The following is a 26,177-nucleotide window of genomic DNA, read 5'->3' on the forward strand; positions in this document are numbered from 1 at the left end:
CTTCATATGTACATATATATTATCTATAGAAATTCAAAACATGTACATATATTACATTTGCATATGGGCATTCCTGAATGTAAATTCAGACCTTATACTGGCATCAAAAAGCCTCTCTGTGTTTTGGAGGGGTGGTGGGGTTGTTGCGTCCCTACCAATGTTGAGACCAAGGCTTTGAGTGAGACGACAGACAGGAAATCAAAGGCAAAGACTCGATGTTGAATAATTTATCAAAACATTTTATTTTCTTGAACAACAATACAATATGTCACAGAAAAATCACAGAGGGATTTAAGACAGGTCTGGCTCAGGTTTTCTTCTATGTGAGTTCTTTTTGAAACAATAAGTGCAGCATAAATCAAACAAGTTAAGAGGAAAAAGAGCATTATTACATCCTTCAAATAATATTAATAATTAGGACAAGACACAAAAAACAAACCCCCGACGCCATTGAAAGTCACATCCCTAAAAGTCTCTGCAAAAGAGTCAAGAATTACGACTACTGCTAATGCTCATAATAAAACCACTAATGCCTCACAAGATTATGAATTTCATACAATGGAAATAAAGTTAAAAAAGATCTTTTATTTATCTGTTCGATACAGTACAAAGACATCATTCCATTTCTCTTCCCAGTAAACTGTGTTGAAATGGTTCGAAGCACCAGCTGGTTGGTTTGAGCTGTATCAGTTAATTATGTTCATACATAAGTATATGCTGTTTAATGAGGGGGCATTGAGGCAAGGAGGGGTCTAGCACCATGAAAATTAAACCGCCCCCCTGATTGCACTTCCCCTATCCACACATTATGATCATACTACATTTTTAAAATACCTTGTAGCCCCTTATCAAGTGAAGTACCCTTTGAAATGCAATAAATATATAAGAAAACAACCATGTACAGTATAAATAATGTCACAATTTACAATTTTCCATTTTCTCTGTGATTTAAAAATCAGAAACTGACAACAAAAAGAGGTATAAAAGTGGGAAGAAACTCCCATTGCAGTAATTTAAACTAGATTGAAACAGGATATTTTTTAGGGTGTATTATAATATAGCAACAACAAAAACAAACAACTCAGGTGGACAAATTTGACCATATACAAATTAGATTTTTGATTGAGAACAAAACTACATAAGTCTTCTAGTAAACCTGAAAACAGATACATTATGTACATGGAATGGTGTGCACAGACTAATGAGGGAAGGGGTAAGATCTGAAAGGGGGGGTTATTAGAGTGGCTTCACAGCAGTAATACTGAACACCCATTTAAAAGACAAAGAAAGGCCTAACCAGTGAATACAGTCCAGTGTGGTACGTGATAACCACATTTCATGTCATTAAAAGTACTCTGAAGTCGAGCTACACCAATAACTCAGTTGATATTAAGTTATTGCAGGAATTCTTTTCATCTTAGTACATATGCTAATAAATCTTCAGAAAACAAATCTAAAAGATCCTTATTAATACTGTTTGTTTATGTTATGTATTTATAGAAACAAATGCTATTGGTCAATATATTTTTCGTTGTTATAACATTTAAGCAAATGCAAAACACAACATGACAAAAACAATTAAAGAAATAAAAAATAATACCTATAGTAAATCATCAAATTCACATGTCACTGAAAAAAATAAATATACAAAACTTTGGAATTTAAAGCCAAAGTTCGGACTTTGTTGCATCAACATAATGAGAGCTTTTGTTTTGAAGGACGGTCTAAATGATGGAAAAAAGACATTTAAAAACAAAAACTGGGCTTTTTTTTGTCATGTCTCAGTTCGTGGGCTCTTCCACAGGTGTAACTGGAAGTACAGTGTATGAAACCCGGTGACAGTGCACGGAGCTCAGCCTGATGGACGGATGTGTGGAGCAGAATGGAAACACTGAAGCGCCCTGCAGTCTGATCATCTGTCTGCCCTCGTCGGCTTTTGCATTAGAAGATTATGATTGTGTGTCTCTTTGGACATATACAGTATATATATATATATATATATATATATATATATATATATTACTTTTTGCAGACTGCAACGGGCACTTCACTGACACAAACAACTATAGTGACCCCCACCTCATACAGCGTCTATGCACACCACTGTGTATCCCGTAAATTCATTCACAATTTACAATTATTAATTTTCTCTGTCATCTAGAAACAAGAACGTAGCAACAAAAGAGGTATAAAACTGAGATTGTGTCCCCATTTCAAAAATAAAAACAACACTATGTCTGTTTTCTGGGTGTATCATAGTAACCACAGCAACAACTATATAGCTGGACTTGTGAAAAAACAAATAAAAAAAAAAACCTCATTTTCCATCTACATACTTGATTTCCAACTAAGAATGAAACCATATTAGTCCTCTAGTAAACCCGTATTTTAGAGAAACTGATAAAAGTTTTTGATTTGTTTTTTTATACTTACATAAAACCTTATTTGTGTGAGTTTAATCCTCTAATTACCTCTCCTCTAAATACAGTTCACAAGGCCAATGTGGTGTACTTCTAGGCTGGTAAAACTTTTTAAGTATCTAACGAGAATAAATAACATTGGAATAGCACCTCAAAGAGTTTACAGACAGGAGTTACAAATGTCAGAGTTTACCTGAATAACAAACAAAAACAGAAACCAATACGATGCCAAATGTGACAATCAGCTACTTCTCCTGTGAAGCAATTCCCCTGCTGGTACGATAGAATCACAGCAAATTCATGGACATATAGAATAACTAGATTGGTGTAAAAAAGTTCTACTGAATTTGCATAAAAGTACCTGAATTAATACAAAGAACTGGCTACTTGACGCTTTTGAATCACAGCAGTGTCCGTTAAACATATAACCTGATTTTCAGTGCTAGCAGTGCTCACATTGTGTTTTCTTTTTTTTTGTTGTTTTTGTTTTTTTGTACACGTCAGAAATGCTTTTCATGAGAAGTACCAGTCTAGTCATTCTATTTCAAAACACACGTCCAATCAGCAGCTGGTATGGGGAAGACAGTGAGCTATAGTTGGATTGGCTGAGTATCCATACCTTATTATGTGATGTAAACAATACCGAGTAAACGTGATTGGCTGATTCAGAAAGTGTTTGCAGGAATAGATTGCCTCGAAGGCAACATTTGTGCTGCCATTAGAGTTTTGGTTATGGCTGAAAGACACCAGGGAAGAGTCGTCACTTTGAAAAGGGTGATGGAGCCTGAGGAGGAAGAAGAGAGGAAGACACAGAGCTCAGCTGATCACTTAAGAAAAGGCGTGTGTGCAGATTAAATCATCACTTAGAAACCAATCATCAATTAAAACCAATTCCCCCTGACCAGATGTGTGTATTTATTTTACTTTGTGCTGAACTGTCATGTTAGCCGGTTGTGATAAACATTTCCTGTGAATGAAACCAGTATATAAAACCAGCACAGTGTTAGAATAAATGATAATGGTTTTACTGCAGCCACTGGGTAAGGAGACAAACTGTTGGGTCTGTGAGCTACACATCACATATTCCTTATATTACTTACTTACTTATATTTTTTAGATTGAAAATGTAAAAGCAGCCATTAGCCTGAGTTCATGATCAAGCTGTTTGGTGAAGCGATGCAAAAAATGATCTCAGACACTTGAAAGTTGCTGTAGAAACATTATAATCCAACACAGTGAACGATTAGTTTGCATTAGTGCTTTATGGAGTTTACATTTTCATCTCCCACTGTTACTGGACTGATGTGAATGCCTTTATTACAAACATCCTCTGTGATGAGTTTTTGTGATGAGTGCCAAAAGGAAGGCAACAGACAAACATGGAGGTTGTGAAAAGATGTGATGTAAATGTTTCTTGCATTAAGAGTTGTTTTTAGGGAAGTTAGTTTCTTTAAAGGCACCAAGAGTCGAGTCTTTAAACCTGACTGCAGCTACTATTCAAAGAAATCACAACGTAAACTTCAACAACTAATAAATGCATCTCAGAATTCACTGAAACATCTAAAGCAGGATTCAAGTCTCTTCAAACTGATTGTTACAGAACACTGCAGTGTGCTTAGGAAAGCTGACCACAGAGAAGTTGGTGAACTAAAATCACTGCTCCCTAACACATCTGGGTGATGAACATCTGTGTCATTTTTGCCATATCTCAAGTGTAATTTGTCATAAAGTGTTTGTCATTTTTTTCTTCAGCCTAGTATTTGTGATTGATCTGGGTGGAGCACAGTGAAACTGTCGGTGCCTAATCTGAGAAGAACTGTAGCAGAGGAGCATTTGGCTTTACTGTTACTGTTCAGGATTAGAAAGTGACACTGACCAGCGTGAAGCTGTCGTAGGTTCTCATCAGCTCCTCTATTCGATACTGTTCCAGCACCACCACTCCTGCCAGACACGGGCTCTTAGCTCGGGCACAGTCCTCACAGTGCACCACGTAGGTCTTCTTACTGCTGTTCTCACTGGTCACAAACAGCAGGTCAAACACCTCCACCTGCACAAACACAGTTTTGGTCCCACGGCTCATCAAACATCTACATCCACATGCACAGATGCACAGTTTCCTGTATGGACAGACAGGGAGACTCACGTCACACTCATTGCAGTAGTAGGCCGGCTCGTCCTTCACACGGCTCTGGTAACAGATCTTCTTCCCTGCAGCCACCAGCTGGTCTCTCAGAATCTGGATGTGCTTGATGGACTGCATCAGGCAGTATCTGAGAGAGACAGAGAAAGATATGAACACACACACACACACACACACACACACACAGATGGTAAACATGCACAGAGACATCTCACTTGATCATCTTGAAGGTATCCTGATCGGTGATCTTGATGGTGCGAGCCACATTCCAGGAAACATGGATCATTGGAACGATTGACTTAACCTTCTTCACCTCGTTCCACTCGAAGCGCTCCAGGGCGAGTTGATATTGGTACGCTGGGAGAGCAGAACACACAAACAGCAGTGAGGCTGAAGGTAGGCAGCGTGTTAGACTGTATGTTTCATTTGTAATTCGAGACGAAGAGCAACCCCTGACCCTCAGGGTTGAAGCTCTTTCTCTCTTGGTCCTTGTTGTAACTTACAGTTGAGTGGTCCCACGTTCCAGGCGATGTTGTTGCACCAGCCCACTGCCTGGACCCAGTGCACAGTTCCTGCATTAATCCACACCAGGTCGCCCGGCCTCTGAATGAAGCGGTACACGGGAATGTTGGAGCTGTAGAGGTCCTCCAGGACCGGCCACCAGGACCCTGTAAGGTAGTCTACTCCATGCCTGAGGGAAACCGTGAAATTTAACAGGTACACTTACTGAAACCTGCATCATGTGTGAAACCTAACCGCCTCTTCACTCACTTCTCACAGAAGTTATTGATATCTCCCCAGTAGTTCTCATGGACAGCAAACCACTCACAGTCACCAGGTCCGATGTTGATGTTGACGGAGCAGAAATTGTTGTTCTCTTGGTGACCTGGTGAGAGATGCAAAGAGTCGGTTTATGAATCTAAAACTTCCTTCGTTTGAAACATTAAAACAAAATGTAAAATCACAGGATTACAGGCGTCCAGTTGTGATCTAGGACACACGCTAACCTGGCGTGCGGCTGCCTGGCACCTTCATGTAGAGCTGGACCGTGTTCATGCCCAGGATGGTGTGACCGACATGACTGAGCATGTTGTTGCTGGATTCCACTCGCATGAAAGCTGGCAGCTTCAGCAGCTCCTGCAGCTGGGGCTTCCACCTTCGAAAAAAAACATGTGGGGCGATGTGAAACAATAAGCGGCTTCGGGTTTGACTGATTTCAATAACTTCCTCTCACCTTTTAGGGTCTGACAGATCAATGTTGGTCCCAAATTTGATGATCTTTCCGACCGTTTTCTGCTCTGAGCTGAGGGAAACAACAAAGTCTGAGTTTGAATGTTGTTCACACAGTGAAACAGTGAATCCAACACAAACAGATCACAGCGTTGTGCTAACCTGGGTGTGCTGGTGGAAAGAACAGAGTGGGCTTTACTGAGGACGGGAGCAGAACTGGCTTTAATGGAAGCCGAGGCGGGACTTCCTTTACTGTTGGCTAACGTCAGACCGGCTTTTGCAGGCGCTGCTGGGTCTGAGGTCTCGGTCTGCTCTCCTTCCTCTTCATTCTCACTCTCCTTCTCCTCCTATAACACATCTACATGAGCTTAGCTGACAGGTTGGCCAACAGCTAAAAAGAAATACATCATTACATCATTTACTTTGGAGATCCTGGACAAGGATCCCTGTGAATTCAATCATTATTTACCTAACACACGTGGATTTCATCGGTCCATACACTTGACCAGCTGATGATTAACAGAAACATACATACTTTACTATACTTTGATGCACAATGGCCCTTATGCAAGAGCATTTACAATTATGCATTTACATACATGTGGAATCTGAATTGGATTCACCACAGTCTGTTTACCAACTGGACAAACTTGTTGTGAATCACTAATTTCAGCCTGATGAGGAAGTGCACATTCATCTACATCTGCCTGTCCGGCAACGTCTGTGGGTTTCATTTTAATTGAATTAAAGACAGTTTGACATGAAGTAAAGCAAATCCGTCTACCACTTATATGTCTTAGTTTTATATTTTACTTTCTTTAAATCTTTATTATATTTAAACTCTGAAATCATTCAGATTAAGACACTGTGATGTCAAGTCTAATGAGTGTTTCCTCCTCAGACAGAACATCTGTGCATGACGACAGGTCTGGACACCTGGTGTGTGACTCTCCAGTGAGGCCCTGTAAAACACGCACCTCTGGTTTTGTATAAGAGTTGTGATACAAGCGGGTGTAAGTCAGTTACAGTAATAATGCATTTAGCACTGAACTGTGTTCATGTGTGTGCCATGAGGGAAAATGTCTACCTGCAGGCTCTCCTGGAAGCTGGACGCCTGGTACTGGGCGTATTTGGCGATGGTGGTGTGTGAGCGACTGCTTTCACACGGCCACGTCTGCGCTGAGCCACTGGGATCCCAGTTCTCATCGGCCGGCTGCTGAACCTGAGTCCTCACCTCCACTGCATGGTCCGCGTTGGCCTCCACCAGAGATTTGGTGGAGAACAGACCAAGGTCTACCGCAGGGAGCAGAGGTAATGATCAAATAACAGTATCTGCCTGATAGTTGTAAAATACACACACTGAAATATGGAAATACATTCAAAGCAGCAATTCTCAATACAGCCTCCCTGTAGCACAGCCATCACGTCATGGGTGAGCAGACATGGTCTGCATTCAAATATGGATCATAAAAACATGTGATGTCTTGTGTACAGAGTGTGTGACAGTGCAGCTCTGTGTGGTGTCATATTGGTGGTTTGGTGACAGAGTTTTGGTCGACAGTTTTATCCGGTTTCTAAAACCTCACAGACTGTGAAAAGATGCAGCATCCATGTCAAACACAGTGGAGAGAAGAGCTCACACATATCTTTATTATAGAAATTACTCAATATATCAAACATCTAAAAAGTCTCCTATCTGGAATAATAATGATTAATGATATTCTGTGTTCATGTATGAAGAATCAATGCGGCCTTCTCTTTTCCGGTCTCTGCTCCTGCTCCCTGCCTGTTTCACTATTCAACAAAACTTTAGACTGAATGTAATTTGATCAATTCTGTTGGGCTGAATAGAGTAAACAGAGTGTGCAGTAACTTAGCTGAGATGAGTGCGGTGGATAAACTTACTAAGGCGGAGGGAGCCAGCAAGTCCTCTGATGACAGTAACAGCATTTTTGGGATCGGTGCAGAACTGAAGCAGAACTGGAGAGAAGGCGTCCCTCTTGCTCTCCAACTGCAGAGACAACACAGCAAAGCAATGAACGTATTCGTCTTAAAAACAAATTAAAAACACTCACAGTTGGCGGGAAATGTGCTGCCATTCAAGAAATGTTCCAAGTGATTTTAAATAAATCAAAGTTATGTTGGTGATTTACAGTTTTTATTCATATACAAACAAGACTTAGTGTCTGCAGCTCTGCGTGGCTGTAACTAATTAAAATGTCTAATGAATGTCTGTACTGTATTTATTGGCAATCCATCCGCTAGTTAGACTCACTCTGAAGCATACATGTCAACAGGACCCTTGCTAGCTTGGCTAAAAACAAGATTTTAACATTAAATACTTGATGATTTTACTTGTTCGGCTGGGTAGTTTTGATTCTGCTGAGCTGTGAGGACTCACATAGATACTTGGTGTTGGAGGGTTAAGCTTTTCTCGAGGAATGGGGGTCTTGATGGCAATGTTAGGTTTAACAGAGAAAGTGGGCAGCAGGTACGACTCCTTGAATTTCCCCTTCACCCTCGTCCCCCTGGAAAAAGATGACAGAGCGATAAAAGATGAAAATTCATCAAGAGGAACAAGTTACATGTAAAAGCCGCTCTGTTTAATGAGACACCCAGATCTCTGTCCGAGAACTCACTTGCAGGCTCTGATCACTTCAGTTGCCGTGTTTTCGATGTTGATCTTGGAAAATGGGATTCTTTGCTCCTCCACCTCTGATATGTTGAACGTTTGTCTTCCAGCACTCTCCACTTTAATCAGGAGGATCTTTAGCTCCTTACACAAGCCCATGGACAGCGCTTTCAGTTTCAGTGGATCGACCGGAGCCAGTGAGCAGGGAGGTTTACTTGCTGGTGTGGAGACACATAGTTTGGATGTGTTGATTGTTACAGTTGACGCTGAGTTTGATGTCTTGGTATCCTTTTTTCTAGCTGCTGACGATTTCTTATTTTCCAACTCGGCTTCCTTCCTCTCCGTTGCTACCTTTACCTCGGCGTTCCCGCTGTCCACCTTCTCTCTCTGGATGTCTTTGCTGTGCGGGGTTTGATTTTCCTGACAAATCTGGCCCTTCATACTTTCTTTGAGAGGTCTGGGTGAGCTTCTGGAGATGACTGGCTCCAAGGATGAGATATCCCTTTCTTCCAAATCCTTTATTTCATTTACTTTGTTCTTAGGGCAGATGACGCTGCTTTCCTCTGCCTTTATCTTTATCTTGATCTCTCCTTCTCTTCCTCCGTCCCTTTCCTTTTGTTTTCTTTTTCTGTCTGTATGTCTGTGTTCTGTCTCTTTGCTGTGCTCTCTCTCTTCCTTGGTGGAAACAGTGAGGAGGCCGGTGAAAGAGGTTGTATTTGTGGTGGTCAGTCTCAGCTCTGCACTCAGCGACCCGTCCAAAAGAGATGACTCAATGCTCCGAGGGAGGGTCTCTGCATCCTTACCCTCTTGTTTTGCTTTCATATCATCCTCTGTCTCTTCCTGCTTCTCCTGCACCAGGGCGTCCACACCGGGTTTACTCAGATCCGTCAGACTGTGGGATTTCAAACGTGTGTCTGAGGTACTGTGAGTAGGTGATTGATTACTGGGTGTAGACGATGCAGTGGGATCTGAGTTGGGGGAGAAGTCGTGATGCTCATGACAGTGGATCTCCGCAAGAGAAGAAGAGTACTTCACCCCTCCTGCAGTGACAGCAGGGGGCCCGCCAAACGGTCCGCCTCGACACGAGACCCTCTGGCCTCCGAGGAAGGTGGCCAGGCTCTTGAAGACATCATCCAACCCCGCTTTATGGTGGCGAAGCTCACGAAGAAGAGAGCCAGAAGTTTCCCCACTGCTGTCCACGTCGTCTTCCTTTTCTTCCTCAGCAACTTGTTCAGCTGTAGAGGGCGGATCACAGTCTTCAGACCTGTCGTTGTGGGAATAATCAGCCAGAATACTTTCACAAGGCTCCTTATTCATATTTTCAATGCTCTCGTTGTCTACAGGAGGAGGAGAAAAGCACTGGGTGGGGCTGGGCTGCAGGACAGGTCTACTTATCACTCCCTTTTCTAGCTCCTCCTCATCCTCTCCCAGAACTGATACTGGAGATCCCTGCCAGCTCAGGACAGGTGGAGTGTTTGCAAGGTTGTCTCCCATTTCCCTCAGATTTCCCATCACAGCCACAGGCTGGAGATCTGGAGCGTTGAGAACTCCTCCCTGGCTTCTGTCTTTGCCGTGGACGGGCCGCTCTAAGCTGACAGAGCATGCTGTACTGAGTGGTGCTAAGGCTTTAAACAAAAGTGAAGGGAGGGTTTCATCAGGCTTTTCTTTTGTTCCGTCTCCTGATCGGGATGAGACGACGGTGGGTTTCTTGCTGGTCTGATTGGGGCTTGTGTTCCTGGGAAGAGACTGCAGGAGTAGATTCTTGACAGGGAGTTTCTGGGCACTGTTGCTCTTTTTGGACATTTTGTGATTTTCAGATTTTGAGGACGGCTGTGGTGAAGTGCAGCTGGGATGAGGAATATTGGCAGATGGCCTGTGTGTCCCCTCTGCTCGCTCACTTCTCACCCTGTGCTTGTGTTTGGATGTTGACTGGCTTTGATTCTCCGGATTTGTCGACTCCATTTTACTCGTTTTAACTTCTCCTGAAGAGCTGGAAGAAGAGACGGAGTGGGATGTCTCCTTTTTTGTGATTTTCAAACCTAACTTTCTTTCTTTCTTAAGTGATTTATCTCTTTTCTTTTTTCTGTCGCCCAATCTTTTCTCTTCTTTTTTCTTCCGCCTTTTTCTTTCTTCACCCTTTCTGTTTGTCTTTTGAACTTCTCCCTTTCTCTCCTTTTTCCCCAGCTTATCTTTTTGTTTGAACTCAGGCTTTTTGTGATCTTCCACCTCCTTCTCGGACTTGTTTGCTCTCGATCTGCTGTGGGGCAACTGTCGTGAGCAGAGGGGCTGTGAGGTCTTTCTGTACTTGATATCTGAAAACCTGGGTTTTGGACCGTTGTGAGATGTAAGAGACGTTGTGGATGTCAGGCTAGGTCTTGGGGTGTGACTGGGGCTTCCCTGGAGTTTCTGCTGTCCACTGAGGCCAGGACTACACTGACGAATGATTGATGGATCTTTTCTGCCACTGGCTGCCGTGTATGACGAGGGACTGCAGGGAGCATGTGGACTGCTGGCAGTAGAACCTCCATCCTTAGGACCGCAGAGGAGGGATGAGTATGGAGGAGAGTCTGCACCAGAAGACTTGGAGAGGGCTGGATCCCTTGAATTTCCTCTTTGTTGAGTGCGTTGAGGTTCCTGCAGAGTTAATATTACAAGATTAAGTCAAATCATATCTAGTATATGTGCTCTTATTCTGAAAAAAGGAGAACTTTCATATCTAACATACGTGCTTGATAAATCTACACATTTAGTAACAGCTTGTAAAACATAGACGTGTTTCTGTGTTCATGCTGTTCCTGTGTTTGTTTCTTACTGTGCTTTGTTTGTGGTGATGGCTCCGTGGGTCCTTCTCCTCCAGAGGGTGTAGCGGGGGGTTGTGCTGTAGGGCTCTGGGGTGGCCTGTGTGCCGCTGATAGTGGTAATGATGGTTTTGGTGGCTGTAAGGCACACGGGTGTGGTCTGCTGGTGAAGACGAGATTTTCCGCTCGACCTTCCCTCTGCTTCCGTGATGTGGCGGTCTGCTGCCACAACTCTGGTTCAGAGCTGCTAGGCTGCTGTTACTGAAGCCATGTCCTCCAGCTCGCACTTTAGAGGTTTCCTGCCAATTTCAAGACCAACAGAAGAAATTAACAAGGAATTATCACTTCAGTTTTTTTCAGCAAAAATTCCCTGATGATCTTACCTGTTGCTGTGTTGTTGAGGTCCTGTGGTCAGAGTGGTGGCAAGGACCCGCCCTGTCATTAAGAGGCCTCCAGTCATCTTGGTTGCAGCGGTGGTGGCGAAGTGGTGATGGGGCGTGGGCAAGTAAAGGTAAATGCCTTGATCCTGGATGAGATGACTGAAGAGACAAGCAGCGAGATCCTGTCATACTGGATGATTTACCAATGGGTGGTGCTGTTGCACCGAACTGAAATGTCATGTGCAGATATATAGGCTGCGTTTAACAAAGGAATCAGAGTTTGTTGTACCTGATCAGGGCCAGAGTCCCTCCTCCTCTTAGCAGGACACTCCTCCCTTGGGGATAAGGGGTGCTGTGGGGGTGGACTGTGCTGGTGTAATTGGTCTCGCCGCTGATGGAGGGCTGGCCGTTTCCAGGGGCCCGGCCTGTTGTTTATCAATCTGCCTGGAAAGCTCCTGCGGCAGTCTGTGGGGGCCCATCTCTCTGGTGGGGACTGGAGTTCTCTGTTGTTGCGGTGCAGACGAGGACCCCCATGCTAACAGTCAGAGGCAGAAAACGTTCAGCCATCATCAAAGAGTCAAAAGACGACACACTTCTAGCTGCAATAACAACATTGACTCCTTTGAAAAGAAGATTGTTCCTGATCTGCATGGCTCACCACAGAGTTGCTGAGGTTGTTGTCCCAGGATGTGTAGCGCTCGCCGGGTCCTGTTAGGTAACCGTTGTTGGTGGTAGTTCGGTTGTGGAATGAGCGTGTGGAGTTGTGATGCCAGCTCTGGGCATCAAACAGCTGCTCTTTACCATCCCAGAGACGTAGATGCTGCCTGTGCCCCTTTGAGATACCTTTGTCCTGAACATGGTTAACTGTTCTCTCCCCCCTGAGAAAAAGACCCACTGAACTTAACAACAAGTATCATGGCGTAGAAAGAGATTCAAAACAGCGACGCCACAGCATGACACAAGTGGGACTTCACATGTCAAGTGAATACTCATATCCGTCAAAGCGTCAAGTTCTGTTGCTCAAATGGCAAATTTACAAACGTTTCCCTCCATCCATCCAAGTAACAAATACATGACAGCACAAAACCTTAAAAGGAGATAAAGAGAAGCAATAGAACGTGTCACATTTTCAGTGCAGTGTATGAATGATGAAATTCTTACACTCACCTATTATAAAAACGACTTGATAGTGGATGATGTGATTGATTGCGCCCTCCTTGGCATCTGTAGTAATGACAAAAAAAACAAAAGAAAGCTACAAGGTTAAAGCCAAACTTGTACGTCTTTCTGAACCTGTCATTCTTCTTTCCCAGTGTTTTCTGTGAGTATATGGTCTTTCCCTGATTGTCTGACTCAACAGGACCTCAGTGGTGATACAAGCTTTGGCAACCGTGATAAAATAAGTTTTAAAAAAAACCCTCTTTGACCACACTGAATTGGCATGGCTTGTTAATCAAGTGTCTCTGCTAGGATTATTTAACCCCAACGATCAGTCACACGGCGGCCATTTTCCTCTGAAATGCTGTAACCCAATGTTGTACTGCTGTGAAAATCCAAAGGAAGATCGACCTATATTTCAAGGTAAAACTAAATATTTGATAACCCATGAGCTACAACAGGTAATGTTAGCATTCAACAACTTCTTAGCTAACACTACTGTTTGATAGAGCTACATGACACAATAGGAAAGAAATAGATTCATTCTGAAACATCAACACAGATCTCGAACATGTTTTGTTCAGCCTTCAACACACTTGATGTGATCAAGCTTGGAATGTAACGTTAGCTGCCCAGCTATCTTTACATCTGGTTAAGTTAGCAGTGATGCACTTGCTCCAGTGTCATATTATTGTATCATTGATGCAGGTTGATTATGAAACCAAATAACATTAGTTAATGTTTAATGTTTGCACAAGCAAGTGGATTCATCTGTCATCTGACAACTTTAGTAGCGCTAACATTGACATTTATGTAAATTGCAAACTTCACTTTTGCTAGCCTAACATTAGCTTACAGTGTTTCCAGTGTGGGCCGGTCTGTCCTTCAACATCTGACAAATTCATCTGCCCATTTATCACCCCCCCCCCCCCCCCCCCCCCCATGTTGATGGAACTTATGCAATGCAATTATTTAGAGTTTGAGAGTCATACCTCTTTATCAGAGTCACAACTGTCTCTATAGCCACGACCACATAGACATAGCTGAAGTTACAATCACATTCATTGGAGCTTCCTCCAGCTGCTGCGGCTCAATAGTCTGTGGCTTCTCTCAGCTGCAGCTGAAGTTATGGTTTCATTCACCAGTTGTGTTTAAACTGTGAGGCTGAGTCCATGCTCACTGCTGCAGCTGAAGTATGAGCTGTTCATGAATATGCTCATCCCATTTTCAGTTAATCAGTCAGCCCCATAAAGTGGTGCTTATCTTAAATCAACCCAGACAACAAAGGCTGGAGTCCCACCTGCTGGAATGACCCTTGTTGGGGAAGTTCAAGTCTCAAGTTGTTCCACTCTCCACTCCCACTGAGTGGAGAGTGGAACAACTACCATGTTTACTGTAGTTGTATTGGAGGTTTATGTTATGGTTTATGGTTTTATGTCATAATGTATTTATCAGTAAAGAAAAAGTACATAAGAGTTTATTTCCACTGCATCTGAAATGATATGTTCAGGTAACACTAATAATGTCCTATGTGCGTTGATGGTGCTGCTGACCTGTTTGTGTGGCTCCAGACGCGACTGTTCACAGGAGCCCATTGTCCTCTGTTAGGTCCTCCAGCTGGATAGGAGTCCCATGTGTTACGGCCAGAGTACAGCTCTGCTGGGTGATACATGCAGCCTGAAACACACATGTGCTTTAATGCATATGGTGTTAAGATTTTGAATGAACATAAACAAATAAATAAGAAAGTATGACTACATACTGTGAAATGCAACACAGAAGTGCTGCCACTTTCAAACAGTCAGATTTATCCACCAGTTTGCATTGTACAGTTTCATTTGTGAGTAATTCTTACACTTACACGATGTGTGACAAAAGTAAGGGAATATTTAATCCTGAAATGCTGATTCAGAAAACTGTTCGACTCACTGACTTATTCTTTTGAAGAAGCCCCGAGGGAAGGAGCCCCTGATCAATTAAAGTGAAATCCAATTAACGCAGAAAGTGAACACTCACGAAACACAACATGGAGCGACTCACACACGGGTATATTAAGGGTTTGATGACATTTCAGCAGCTAAACAATTATCTATGTATGTATCTCATTTTCTGTTACTCATGCACATGATATATATTTGCATTTAAATAGACACACACACACACACACACACACACACACACAGAGACAAATGTGCTGTGGTTACCAGTCTTGGTCTGTATTTGAGAGGCCCTCCACTTCACACCTGAGAGCAAAACAACAGCCTGTGGACAAGACACATGGTTGAGAGATAAATTCTGTGTGTGACTAGAGAGAGAAAAACATGTATATATTATACATACTGTATATTATTATTATTATATATTGTTATATTCTATACCATGTCCACACATTAACTTTGTTCTGGCTTAACGACAAAAAGGCTTTGTGAGTCTGTGATGAACGTCAGCACCAAAGTGTCATTACAGTAGATTTTATTTCCTCATGCTGCATTTTCTGCTGCTCTGTATCTGTTCAGTGGTCATATCATCAGTCAGCCAGAGCTGCATTGTGCATTCAGTCTCTCTAATCGCTGCTTCCCAGCAGCCACCACAGCCAGTGGCTATCCAATGATGAAAAAACATGGCAGTAAGACGAAGGACCATGGCAACCTCCCTTTAAGAGCAAAGAAGAAGAAAAATCATGGCAGGCAGTGCTGCTATAGAGTTTTTCTTACCCCTGATTCTCAGAGAGAACTGCTGCTGAATGCGTTTCAAATCAACATGGATCTTCTATCTTCAGGATCTACGTTCTTTTTCTTTTATTTGCTTCAGGTACACAAACTTCCAGAGGCACAGTGAGTTCTATAGCTGCCCACTGAAAACTGATCCACTACACCCGGTTGTGTCTCTGCTGAGATTCAAGTTGTCTCTTATTGTCTGATCATAAGTTCTAATTCCAAGCCTCCCAAGCTTATTCTGCCTGCTCTCATTTTTATTGATTTTTTCCCTTTGTTTAAAACTGAAGAGTCTCTTCTACCAAGGACAGAAGAGATCTCTTCCTGTCTCTATTGCTGCTGTCAGACACTTCAACACTGACGACACTGTGCTGAAGGAAGCTGACCTTGTAAAGATCAACTTTGGTGCACCGGTGATAGGTTGCAACTCAACATGCATTCATTTAGCACAGCTTTCTATACATAGTCTGAACAGCCACTGTGGAACATTTACCACTTCCCCAGCGGTGTGTTTCTTTGCGCTGCAGGTTTGTTCCATGAAGGTTTGTTTGTGGTAAAACTGTTGTGGTGTTGTGCTATAATAACCTTTCTGTGAAAGCCAAAGTCTGAGCCAAGTGAGCAGCCCCTTCCTGAGCGTCCACTTCCAACCAGTTGCTGGAGCAACTGAAGCCAGACACTTCTTACTGCTGTGGCTTTAGGCTTTTTAGAGTCAGATGCATTTAGATTTATTTTTAGAGTAGGAAGAAGACATGAGAGACCTTTATGTGCATCCAGTGTCCGCTGCTACGTACGGTCAAGTAGGACTACATGACTTTATCCTAACATACAGCACTGTGTGCCATCAGCTGCTATATAAAGCTGTACAATAGACAAAAATGTCTGGTAATATCCACACTAATCCTCATATCTCATGTTCCACTACAATCGGCTTTTTGAAAGGCTAGTTTTATGAGCTTCTACAATTTGCACTAATTCTCCAACAACCTCTTCATCATCGGACAATATTTTGCTTTACAGCTGTCTTTGCTTATCTATAGGCTATTAGATATAACCTCTACATATCAGGTCAGGATATCAGGTTATACAGGATCTTGTTTGGATGACTTTATTCTCAGAGTTGCCTGTTGTTTGAATCTGTTTCCAAAAATGTGACACAAACAACCTGTAAACTGTGTTTCAACTTTGCGATGTTACAACATTTCTATACACACACCATCACCACATGCTGTTGACCCCGAGCTTTCTAGTATTGAGCAACATTACACAGAGAGCAGATGATGTAGATCCTCTCAGATTGGGAACACACACTTCTGTTACAGTGTTGGGGGGGGTAAAGTCAACAACAGCTTACATTTGAGTCTATGCAACAATGGCTCACTTCCTCCAATATTTAACCCATCTGTGCGGGGGTCATTTGAAACATCTGGACTTCAGCGCAGAGGCCAAATGATGTCATGTGCAAAAGGGGTTAATTTTCTGTTGCTCCACAGTGAGAAAACCTTAAAGAAAAGAAGTGCGCACTGCAAACAGGGCAGTAAGTAGCAGTGCGTTGTGTTGAATACCAGCTGTATAGAATTACTTTAAAGATACTACAGTGCTGTTTGTATTGTGGTGTGTCCGTGCACAAATGATGCTTTACACTTTAAACATTTCACTGCTCACACTGCTGGATGGTTGTCACCTCCTCATGGACTAAACCTGCTGTCTGCTCCCTTCAGTCTGCTTCCTCTCTGCCTGCTGTCACCAAGGAAACCCTGGTCATCTCTCTGTCACCACACAGGGAGAATGGAGCATGGGATAACCATGCATTGTCTCTGCTGCTCAAACTCCCATTTGGCTCTCTAACCTTTTACAATCTCACCACATGAATCCCGATTGCCAGGTGCAAATCGGACACATTTATTTGAAACCTAATAGTGTGTGTGTGTGTGTGTGTGTGTGTGTGTGTTTGTGTGTACATGTTGATCCCTGTAACCAATCTTACCTTGCAGTGAGCACTGAGAGAAAAGGGGGAGACAGACTCTCTGGTCCAAATTCAATGATGCCGCCAGTCAGGAATAGAAAGACAGCAGACCTGTGCAGTCTCAGATCCCTTTAAATAGACATGCTCATCCTCCGCTCGCTGGCAAACATACACAGACACACACAGTGGAGAGAGAGTGAGGAAATACCAGTCATTTGGTGCACACATGTACAAGACAGGAAGGTTTTATTGTTTCAAATCAAGGACAGTATCTCTCGTCCATCCCTCAGGTATTGCTGCACTTCTCTTCCTTTCTATTCTTGTCTCTCATCTCCTACAACACATGCTGTCACACTCATCTGCACTGTTGCATTTTCTGACCCTCTCTAGACAAAGAGGGAGAATGAAATGTAAGAAAGAAGGGAGAGGTTGGGCCAGTAACCTTTGACAGGCAGGCAGGCTTTCTTTCCTCTTCATGACCCTGCCCCTTCGCCTTTTGCTATCTTCACTACTTGTTTCAACAAGGCTTATTTTCTTTCTTGATACCCAATATGCCAGCCTCCTTCCTTTCTCTCTCAGGCTATGTGCATGGCTCTGCCTATGCCTCACCCTCCCTTTTTCTCTGCACGCTGTGTCCTTGTATCCCTGGCAACCGATGATATCATTTAGTCCAGAGCTAGGAGCAAGGCCTCAAGCAAAGAGGGGAGTGTTTGCGCGCGCGTGTGTGTGTGTGTGATTATAACATGGAGAGAGAGAGAGAGAGCGAGAGAGAGAGTGGGGGATGGAGAGAGTCCATAGGATTTAATGTATACTTCTACATCTCTCTCTTCTTTTCTCTGCTCACTCTTCTCAGATGTCTGCAGCAGTTGTACAGCAGCTCTGTCAGCTGAACAAACATTCAGTGAGTAGTGAGGAAGTCTCTGATCTTAAAACACACTCTGATCTGTGTCCTCGTTTGGACAAATCAACAGTTTGTCACATTCTTTCACATCTCATACCATCTGGAGCTGCTTGCTAGCTGCAGTGAACCACTGCAGATGTGCATCTCTTGCTGAGACTTTTACGTGTGTGTGTGTGTGTGTGTGTGTGTGTGTGTGTGTGTGTGTGTGTGTGTGTGTGTGCGCGTGTGCATGTGTGTAGTAAGGATACTGCTTCCTATACCATAAAAGGAAGGATGGGCTGCACCAGACCAGGCCTGTCTCTGGTGGCTCCTAAGCTAGCTAACACGAGGAGCAGAGACATGAAGAGAACAGATGGAGGGGAAGTGAGAAGCTACAACATGCAGACGGACAGAAGCAGCACAGACAACCCACCCTGAGTGCATGCACATGTATGATTTTATTGGATACAGGCCTGAAATAGCGTCACGATCACGGGGAAAAAAAGTACAGTATGAGCCGAATATCAATCACATTTCTAAAAATAACATCCCTGCAGCCCCGCTTCACTCTGCTCCATCCCCTTCTCCCTTTCTATAACAGCAGCTTCTCCCAGTGTATGCTCCATAAAGCACAGCCCTCTGAGGGGTACTGGAATGTACCAAGGCAAGGTCAAGAGCAAGAAAGAGGGGTGTCTTTTGCAAACAATGCAAAACCTACAGCTTCTAGTGAACAAAGACAATGAAGGAGGTTAACAGGTTCGTAGAAGACACTCCATGCATGTGTGTGTGTGAGCGCCAGACACCTGGTTTGTGTGGTTAATGGTAACCTACAATTGCACATCCGGGAGGTTACCAACGTAGCAACTGAAAGCATAGACTGGGTTCATGTTGCACATTGGGGACAATAACCCTAAATGTCCTTTCGTTTATTCTGTTTCAAACAACTTAAAAATGTGTCAGTCAAACATCTGAGCCGGTTATTTTATAAAAACACAACAAAGTGAGAAGGTTTGTGTTCAACAAACTGAGCTGAAGTTTCAGTGGAGCTGAGTGCTGTACAGTCTGTGACACAGTTTAGACATCAGGCTACATGGAGATTAATCATCACACTCTGTCACACTGAAGCTCCTGACTATTGTAAACCTCCCCCAAACACACACACACACACACTCACACTACACACCACATGCACACGCACACACACACACACACATGCAGACATGCTCACGTGCAGACACAGTGCAGAAATGTGAAATGATGAATGTAGTGGAGGGGAACTGTGAGGTTACACTTGTGGTTACATTTGAGCTCTGTGAAACTGTTGAATATTAGCCGGCATGTTTGTGTGTGTGTGTGTGTGTGTGTGTGTGTGTGTGTGTGTGTGTGTGTGTGTGTGTGAGCTTCATGCATGAATGTGCAGCACAGTCTGCAGACACACTGCAGTATGTTCAGATCATTCAGAACAATGACACACAGAAAACACAAAGATCAACACATGTAAACAAACACAGGACAGAAAAGAGAAACACACACATTCACCCTCTCACACTGTTCAATGCATGCAGTATATTTCCATTCAGCCATAAGCAAAAAGCACATCAAGTTGCTCCTCTGTACTTCTCCTTTACCTCTTTTGTTGTCTTGGTTCTCTTTGGTCCACACGCCCCTCTGCTCCCCTTTTCCTCCCTTTCACTCCTCGCCACCTTGTCTCACCCGATCCTCTCCTCTGTCTCCTTTCTTCCCCTCTCCTCCTCTTCCTGTTTCCTCACTCCACTCTCTGATGCTGGGGCTCTCATAGCAGACCGATCCATGTGCAGAGACCGACGGGGGCGGGCCGGCGAGCTGCCAATCACAGGACATGAACCAATGAGAGGGCAGAATCTCGTATCTCTAACATTTTGCAGTGAACAAGAGGAGGCAGGAGGAGGGGAAACACAGCAGACAGAGAGGCATGGAGGGGCTCTTTATTTCTCTCCCTCTGTGTGTGTGTGTGTGTATATATACAGTATGTGTGTGCATGTGTGTGTGTGTGTGTGTGTGTGTATATATACAGTATGTGTGTGCATGTGTGTGTGTGTGAGTAAGTGAGTGTTGGAACATGGCCAGTACAGTAGAGGAGATATTTTAAATCTCTCCACAGCTGTAAAAGAATCTCTTCAAGCTGTTACAGACATGTTTTCCCACCATGTCACTGCAGGTTTATTCACCTATGTGTGCAGAAAGATACAGACACGTCTCATGCACATTGTCATGGTGCCAACAGTTTTGCATTCACTCTTTTGAAATCCTCAGAAAGGAGGATGTTTAATGACTTAATTAATCTCAACACACATCACACAATCAGTGTGAACGATGGTTAAGTTTCTCCTGTTTCTGTGGACCAGGCTGGAGCTGAACACTCAGGTGTCTCTGTGGGTGAATTGGGGAGTGAGGCACAGTGAAATGGTGACAGACGGGCTGCAAGTGTTGGCTGAGCTCAAATGTCAAGTGACAGGATAACCGGGGGAGGTGGGGCTACAGCTCTTGGTTCATGAGGGAGGGCCTAGTCTTTGTGGCTCAAAATGCAAAACCACCACTCACTCCTCTGCTCATTTCACCCATCACCAACCAGCAACCAGCCGGCAGAGCTGTCGGCCCTGAGAGCAGTTAGACAGAGGAGGAGACGGAGGGAGAGCTGATGAAGAGCCAGAGGAGTGTGAGAGGGAAATGGTGGAAGCAGACTGCTGACAGATTTTTTTTTTTTTTGCCTCTGAAGTGCCTTAGCAACAGCCCCTGATCAGCTCAAACCCTATTGGTCAGTGCTCAAACCCATGTGGGTATTTGGACCAATCAGCAGGCTTTGGTGCAGAACTAAGTGGGGAAAGCTTCACAAGCCAGAATATTTGCTAAACGATGCCCCCTGGTGGCTCAGTGAAGGCCTAGAAACGGTCTCCTGGAGTTTCTGAGCATCTGCTCTGTTTGTACAGCTCCGAGCAAAAAAACATGTCTCATGATACAGACGTGATATTCTTAACTTCAGAGGGTCACACTAATGTGGATTTTTAGCAGAGGTTACATTATTAACCTCTGATTTAATGTCACAACAATTGAAAATTAATTAAGAAACGTGTTAAGATTGTTTAAGATGGTTGAACTAGTAACTAATATTCTGATGGAATATCTCATGGTGAACTGAGTGACACAGGAGAAGAAGAAAAAAAAGAAACAGAGACTAAATACAAAGTAATGAAATGGATCGTATCGAACACTAAGAAACACAGATCTGCATCAGAATGTTCAAATATATGTGAATTTACATAGACATTGTTATGACATGGTACTGTACAGTCTAACAACCGTCTGTCAGTGTCTCATCAAGACTTAAGTCTTATCGAAAATCAGTATTTACCACTAACAAACCTCAGTATTTAAAAAAAAAAAGAGTTATAATTGTGTCTTTATGTATTTATGGTTGTGGAGCAGGAAATGGGAACAAGCAACAACCAGGCCTACACTGCCCCCAAGTGGACAATACATGTTATTACATGTTAACTTCTATGAATGTGCAGAATATGAAGAAGACCTGTCACCATATTCAAATTTAAAAGTAGAGAAGAATGGGTGCAAAAAAACTGTGGAATAGGTGACATTTTTTTATGTACTATATGAAATTATCATACTGTGTTTATTATATATTTCAAAATCATTAGATACAGTTTTGATACTGGGAGCCAGACAGAATCTACTGATTAATGACTTATCTAATTTGTCATTAAACCTCTCAGCTGCCTGGCACGTTCATATTTGTCTAATGGACTTGTTCCAGTTCAGTCACACATGTCTTTCTGTGAATTTTACTTTGACTGATCACATTTCCACACCAGTGTGAGAAACACAGAAGAGGGATTTATAACAATTAAGCCTGTGAAGGACTCTGAGAGACGTCCTCTAAATCACACAGGTGTCTCTGATCCACCCCAAGAAACAGACGGACAGATACAGAGGTGGAGGAGATGTAAATATCAACATTATTTTAAATATATTCAAGTTTCTAAGCTGAATTATTAATCAGTCACATTTAAAATAAGTTAACTTGATCTATTATCTTACAGTCACATATAGAACCAAACCCCAAAGTCCTGCTCCATGACTCACACTGACAATCACTGAAACATGTTGCGTGGCCGCTGGTGACCAGTCGTCTCTACTGATCGACATGAAACTCAGCAGCTCTGCCTCTCATACTGGAGCTGAAGCAGCAGAGGGCAGCTCAGCTGGCTCTGCACTCGGCCTGAATTTATAATTTTAATTGGTAAAAATGCTGACAGCTGAAAAATGTCTGTTCACATAACCGCATCATCAGCCCCAGCCACATAAGTTATGATTGCCATAACTCAAGATTAGATCGGAGAGGCAAGCTGGTCCCTCGATGAATAACAACACTCAGTCACTCAAATTGACTTATTAGGGCAGTGAAGGATTGTTGCTCCAGCTAATCTGACAAACAGTTTTCTATTTGCATAAGGCTGAATTGAGCAGAGGGCGACACAGGACAGCAACAGAAACTCCAGCCACCTATGCAGCACATTTTATTTCCTTTACATTTCAGATATTTAGATCGGTGGTTCCCAATCTTTTAATCAGACCGCCCCCCACACCAGCTGGAGTTATTTTAACAATGAACTATTTCAACCCTTTACTTTCACCTAAATGTTTCTTCTCTGCTCGCTTCCTGACTAGTTTTCATTCACCTCTTCGTCGCAGCTGACCCAGTGCGTGGATACATTTTTTTAACCAAATAATAATTTCTGTTTCTTCAAATTACTTGAGCTACTCCACGGCAGTCCCGCACCCCGGGGGTGTGAGAAACCTCGGTTTAGGAATCACTGATTCAGATGATGAATCTTCTTAGGACATCAAAAATGGTGGTGGTTCATGTGTTTAAAAAAAAAAGAAAGATGCAAATAATGAACTTGCGTAAAGCTGTTATGAAGGACTCTGGACAAAGAACCTATAGGAGAGGGTTTCACATGGATTAATTGCTCGGTACACACTGAGCTGCCAAAATAGGTCAAGCACGCATTTTGGCAGAACAGAGCGATTTGCTCTGAAATACTTCTACTTCACTGCAAATGAAGTTTCTGGATTTTCTGTTTAGTACTTGTACTAGATTATTTTCTTATGACGTTGCTCATTAAATAAAACACCAGCTACACTCTGCTCTAAATAAACTCCATCTGTACAAAATCTTATAAAACTCTCACTGCCTCTGATAATTGGGAACTGCAGACTTTATTATATTTCAAGTTTAACTACTGTCGTTGATGTAAGACTAAGACACACGAGCAGGAGTTTATGCACAGACCTTGACCTGAAAATGTCCGGTGCACGTAGACTCTCTGTCACTATGTTTAACTTTCATACTTTATCTCTCTTTGGCCCATTGGCTTATCCACCACTCACAGTGAGTAGCATAGTACCTCTGAACCATCCTGCTCACTGAAGCCCTTTTGTTCATCACTGAGACAGATTACACAGTTTTGCATTTTACCATTACACTGATGAGAGCACATATGCCATGTCAATGTCCTGTGTCTGTCACACAGCACAATTCAATGACAGCAAATTATAAATTTAAACAAAGAAGAAGCAGAAAACTACTACACATCTGTCAGAGGAGGAAAAATATCTGGCAAGGAAGAAGTTTCATTTTGGCAGGTAGTTTGGGGTTTTATATTTTGTGCCAAATGGAGGCTTCACAACTGTAGTGACTAGTTGTTAAGAGAGTTTCCTGTGGTACTAAGGTTGATATGTAGAATAATAGCCTGGTAAAATATTTACAGGCAGTAAAGAACTGTACTAGAGGAGAGGACCAAGACCGGGCCGGCCACTGAACCCTGGGTTGACGGTTCGATCCCCAGTTCCCCTGAACCCAGGTTGTGTCAGGAAGAACAAAATCTAAACCAATAATCAATCATATGGATGGTGACCTGTCCCAGAGGAGTCAGTGTTCAAGCATCTTACTGTTTGATTGCACTATCAGTGTGATATATCACCGCTATCACAAAGGTCAAAGGTCAAACCACAGCCTCATTAAGGATGGACAGGCACAAACCTGACGAGGTATTTGAAATAATTTAAAGAAATTGTGGGTTACAGTGATGCAGTGACCTGCACGTCCACGCCCACATGTGTTAGGAGGTCTGGTCACACTCTGCTTGCTTTGCATATCTGCTCTGTGACATTTAAATCATAACTGCAAACATCTTCAGTCATTGTTTAGTAGAAGAGGCCACAGGAGGACACGCTGAGGAGACGTTTTGACCATGAATATGTCATCGCCATTACTTTTTGCTCTTTTGATCGTCTGTTTTTTGCCTCTAATGTCGGCGACGGTCGTTCTAGATTTTAATCATGTAGAGAGATGCAAGGACTCCCTGTATATGGGGACACCACCACGAGGGATCAGCGACATTAGACTGAAGAAGATCTGCCAACGCTACGCAGACAAACCTCGGTTTGTGACCCTGTATGACCCCCAGAAGCGGATCCCAGTTTACTCAGCTTACACCTTCAAGAAAACAGAGGGAGACAGGCGTGTGGACTACCCCTGGATGTATGAGCCACAGGTCAGACACTTGTCTTTTAACTGGTCAGGTTTGTCTTTCCAAAACTGGCATAAACTACATTCATACTGCTACTGCTCTTTCATATGTTCATTCTTTCATTTTAACCAGTTCAACTAGGTAGTTCACAGGGAAGTTAAAACGTCTTCAGAAGAAGACTCGGCCGCAGCTAAAATAGTTAAAGATTTAATCTAGAAGCAAGGAGAGGCAGGGAAAGGGGAAACCCAGAGGCCTAACAGACAATACCAGCTTTGTATTATTTCCCAGCAGATCAAAGCTGCTGTAACTGCTGCTCTGTGTCTCCCCAGCTGGCAGAAATCGATGGAAATGGAAACATGCTGCCCTTCCCCACCGGCTACCTGCACATGAAGTTTGAGGACAGCCAGGCCGTCCTGGATGACTACTCTGACGTGGTTCTCTACGAGAGAGGTCACCTGAACCCGGACCAGCACCAATCCACCCCTCATGACCGCGCTGCCACCTACACCCTGACCAATGTGGTCCCAGAAATACGGGAGTTCAACATCGGGCCTTGGCGTGAGTATGAGGAGAGGATCCGCGTCCGTCTCAACAACTTCTGCCGTGGCACCGCCTACATCGTCACCGGGGTGACCACCAGAGGCAACATGATCCGTCGCAACAACCAGGACCGTGTGGCCATCCCCGAAGATGTGTGGTCTGCTTACTGCTGCACTGACTACGACCGCAACTCACCCCACGATGTTCGCATCCGCTTCCCGTCCCACGCAGCCTTGGCCAAAAACGCCAAAGAGGGCAACAGCGTTCATGAAATGCCGGTCCAGGAACTGGAGATCTTTCTGAAAAGCAATATGGATGTTGACCAGAACCTCCAGCTCTTTTATGACAACTGCATCTCTCCCTCACCCCTTCCTCTGTACCTGCAACACACCATCTGAAAGCTCTGCCTGTTATACCCTGTGTGTGTGAGTGTGTGTGGGTTTAAATTAGTTAATGGATAACAGGAGACGTTTCTGCTTTTCTTGCTCAGTCTGATACTGTCAGAATTTTCTGTAGTGGTAATTTAAAATTTTCCCTGTAGCTCAGTTATTCTCATAAAAACTTCTAGATAATACTAAAGGAAATGAACTGTTCTTTCCTCAGTTGTAGATTAACGTGTTCTTTCATCATATCTCTAAATGAATTATTTTACAGGAGAGCTACTTGGTTGGGAGAAGAACAGATGTGTGGGAGGTTATGCAAATCGGCTCATTTAATAAAATATCTCAATTTAGTGGC

The 26,177-nt window shown here is 43.3% G+C and overlaps 2 protein-coding genes across 2 annotated transcripts; one reads left to right on the top strand and one right to left on the bottom strand.

Moving 5' to 3' along the window:
- Positions 1-223: 223 nt before the first annotated feature.
- kdm6bb (lysine (K)-specific demethylase 6B, b) lies at positions 224-20,099 on the bottom strand. The gene is made up of 22 exons (XM_056397169.1): positions 19,944-20,099; positions 17,457-17,594; positions 14,963-15,020; positions 14,312-14,435; positions 12,768-12,824; positions 12,259-12,478; positions 11,890-12,135; positions 11,604-11,759; positions 11,235-11,519; positions 8,430-11,056; positions 8,192-8,318; positions 7,696-7,801; positions 6,878-7,083; positions 5,953-6,137; positions 5,795-5,863; positions 5,568-5,716; positions 5,332-5,446; positions 5,064-5,251; positions 4,776-4,917; positions 4,564-4,690; positions 4,297-4,467; positions 224-3,204 (listed from the first exon to the last, which is right to left on the bottom strand). The coding sequence occupies exons 4-22, from the start codon at positions 14,428-14,430 to the stop codon at positions 3,181-3,183; spliced, it is 5,319 nt and encodes a 1,772-aa protein (XP_056253144.1). The 5' UTR covers positions 14,431-14,435; positions 14,963-15,020; positions 17,457-17,594; positions 19,944-20,099; the 3' UTR covers positions 224-3,180.
- A 4,483-nt stretch (positions 20,100-24,582) lies between these two features.
- Positions 24,583-26,177, top strand: LOC130182631 (endonuclease domain-containing 1 protein). Its single transcript, XM_056397691.1, has 2 exons — positions 24,583-24,923; positions 25,229-26,177. Exons 1-2 carry the CDS (start codon positions 24,621-24,623, stop codon positions 25,835-25,837), a joined length of 912 nt encoding a protein of 303 aa, XP_056253666.1. The 5' UTR covers positions 24,583-24,620; the 3' UTR covers positions 25,838-26,177.

This window comes from Seriola aureovittata, chromosome 15 (genome assembly GCF_021018895.1).
Source record: "Seriola aureovittata isolate HTS-2021-v1 ecotype China chromosome 15, ASM2101889v1, whole genome shotgun sequence".
Taxonomy (NCBI): Eukaryota; Metazoa; Chordata; class Actinopteri; order Carangiformes; family Carangidae; genus Seriola; species Seriola aureovittata.

Excerpts from the sequence above, each read along its gene's own strand:
- kdm6bb (XM_056397169.1), bottom strand. The coding sequence starts at position 14,430 with ATGTATCACCCAGCAGAGCTGTACTCTGGCCGTAACACATGGGACTCC. Across the intron at positions 12,136-12,258 it reads ACAACCTCAGCAACTCTGTG|CATGGGGGTCCTCGTCTGCA; the intron begins GTGAGCCATGCA and ends TCTGACTGTTAG. Across the intron at positions 5,252-5,331 it reads ATCAATAACTTCTGTGAGAA|GCATGGAGTAGACTACCTTA; the intron begins GTGAGTGAAGAG and ends GGTTTCCCTCAG.
- LOC130182631 (XM_056397691.1), top strand. The coding sequence starts at position 24,621 with ATGAATATGTCATCGCCATTACTTTTTGCTCTTTTGATCGTCTGTTTT. Across the intron at positions 24,924-25,228 it reads CCTGGATGTATGAGCCACAG|CTGGCAGAAATCGATGGAAA; the intron begins GTCAGACACTTG and ends GTGTCTCCCCAG.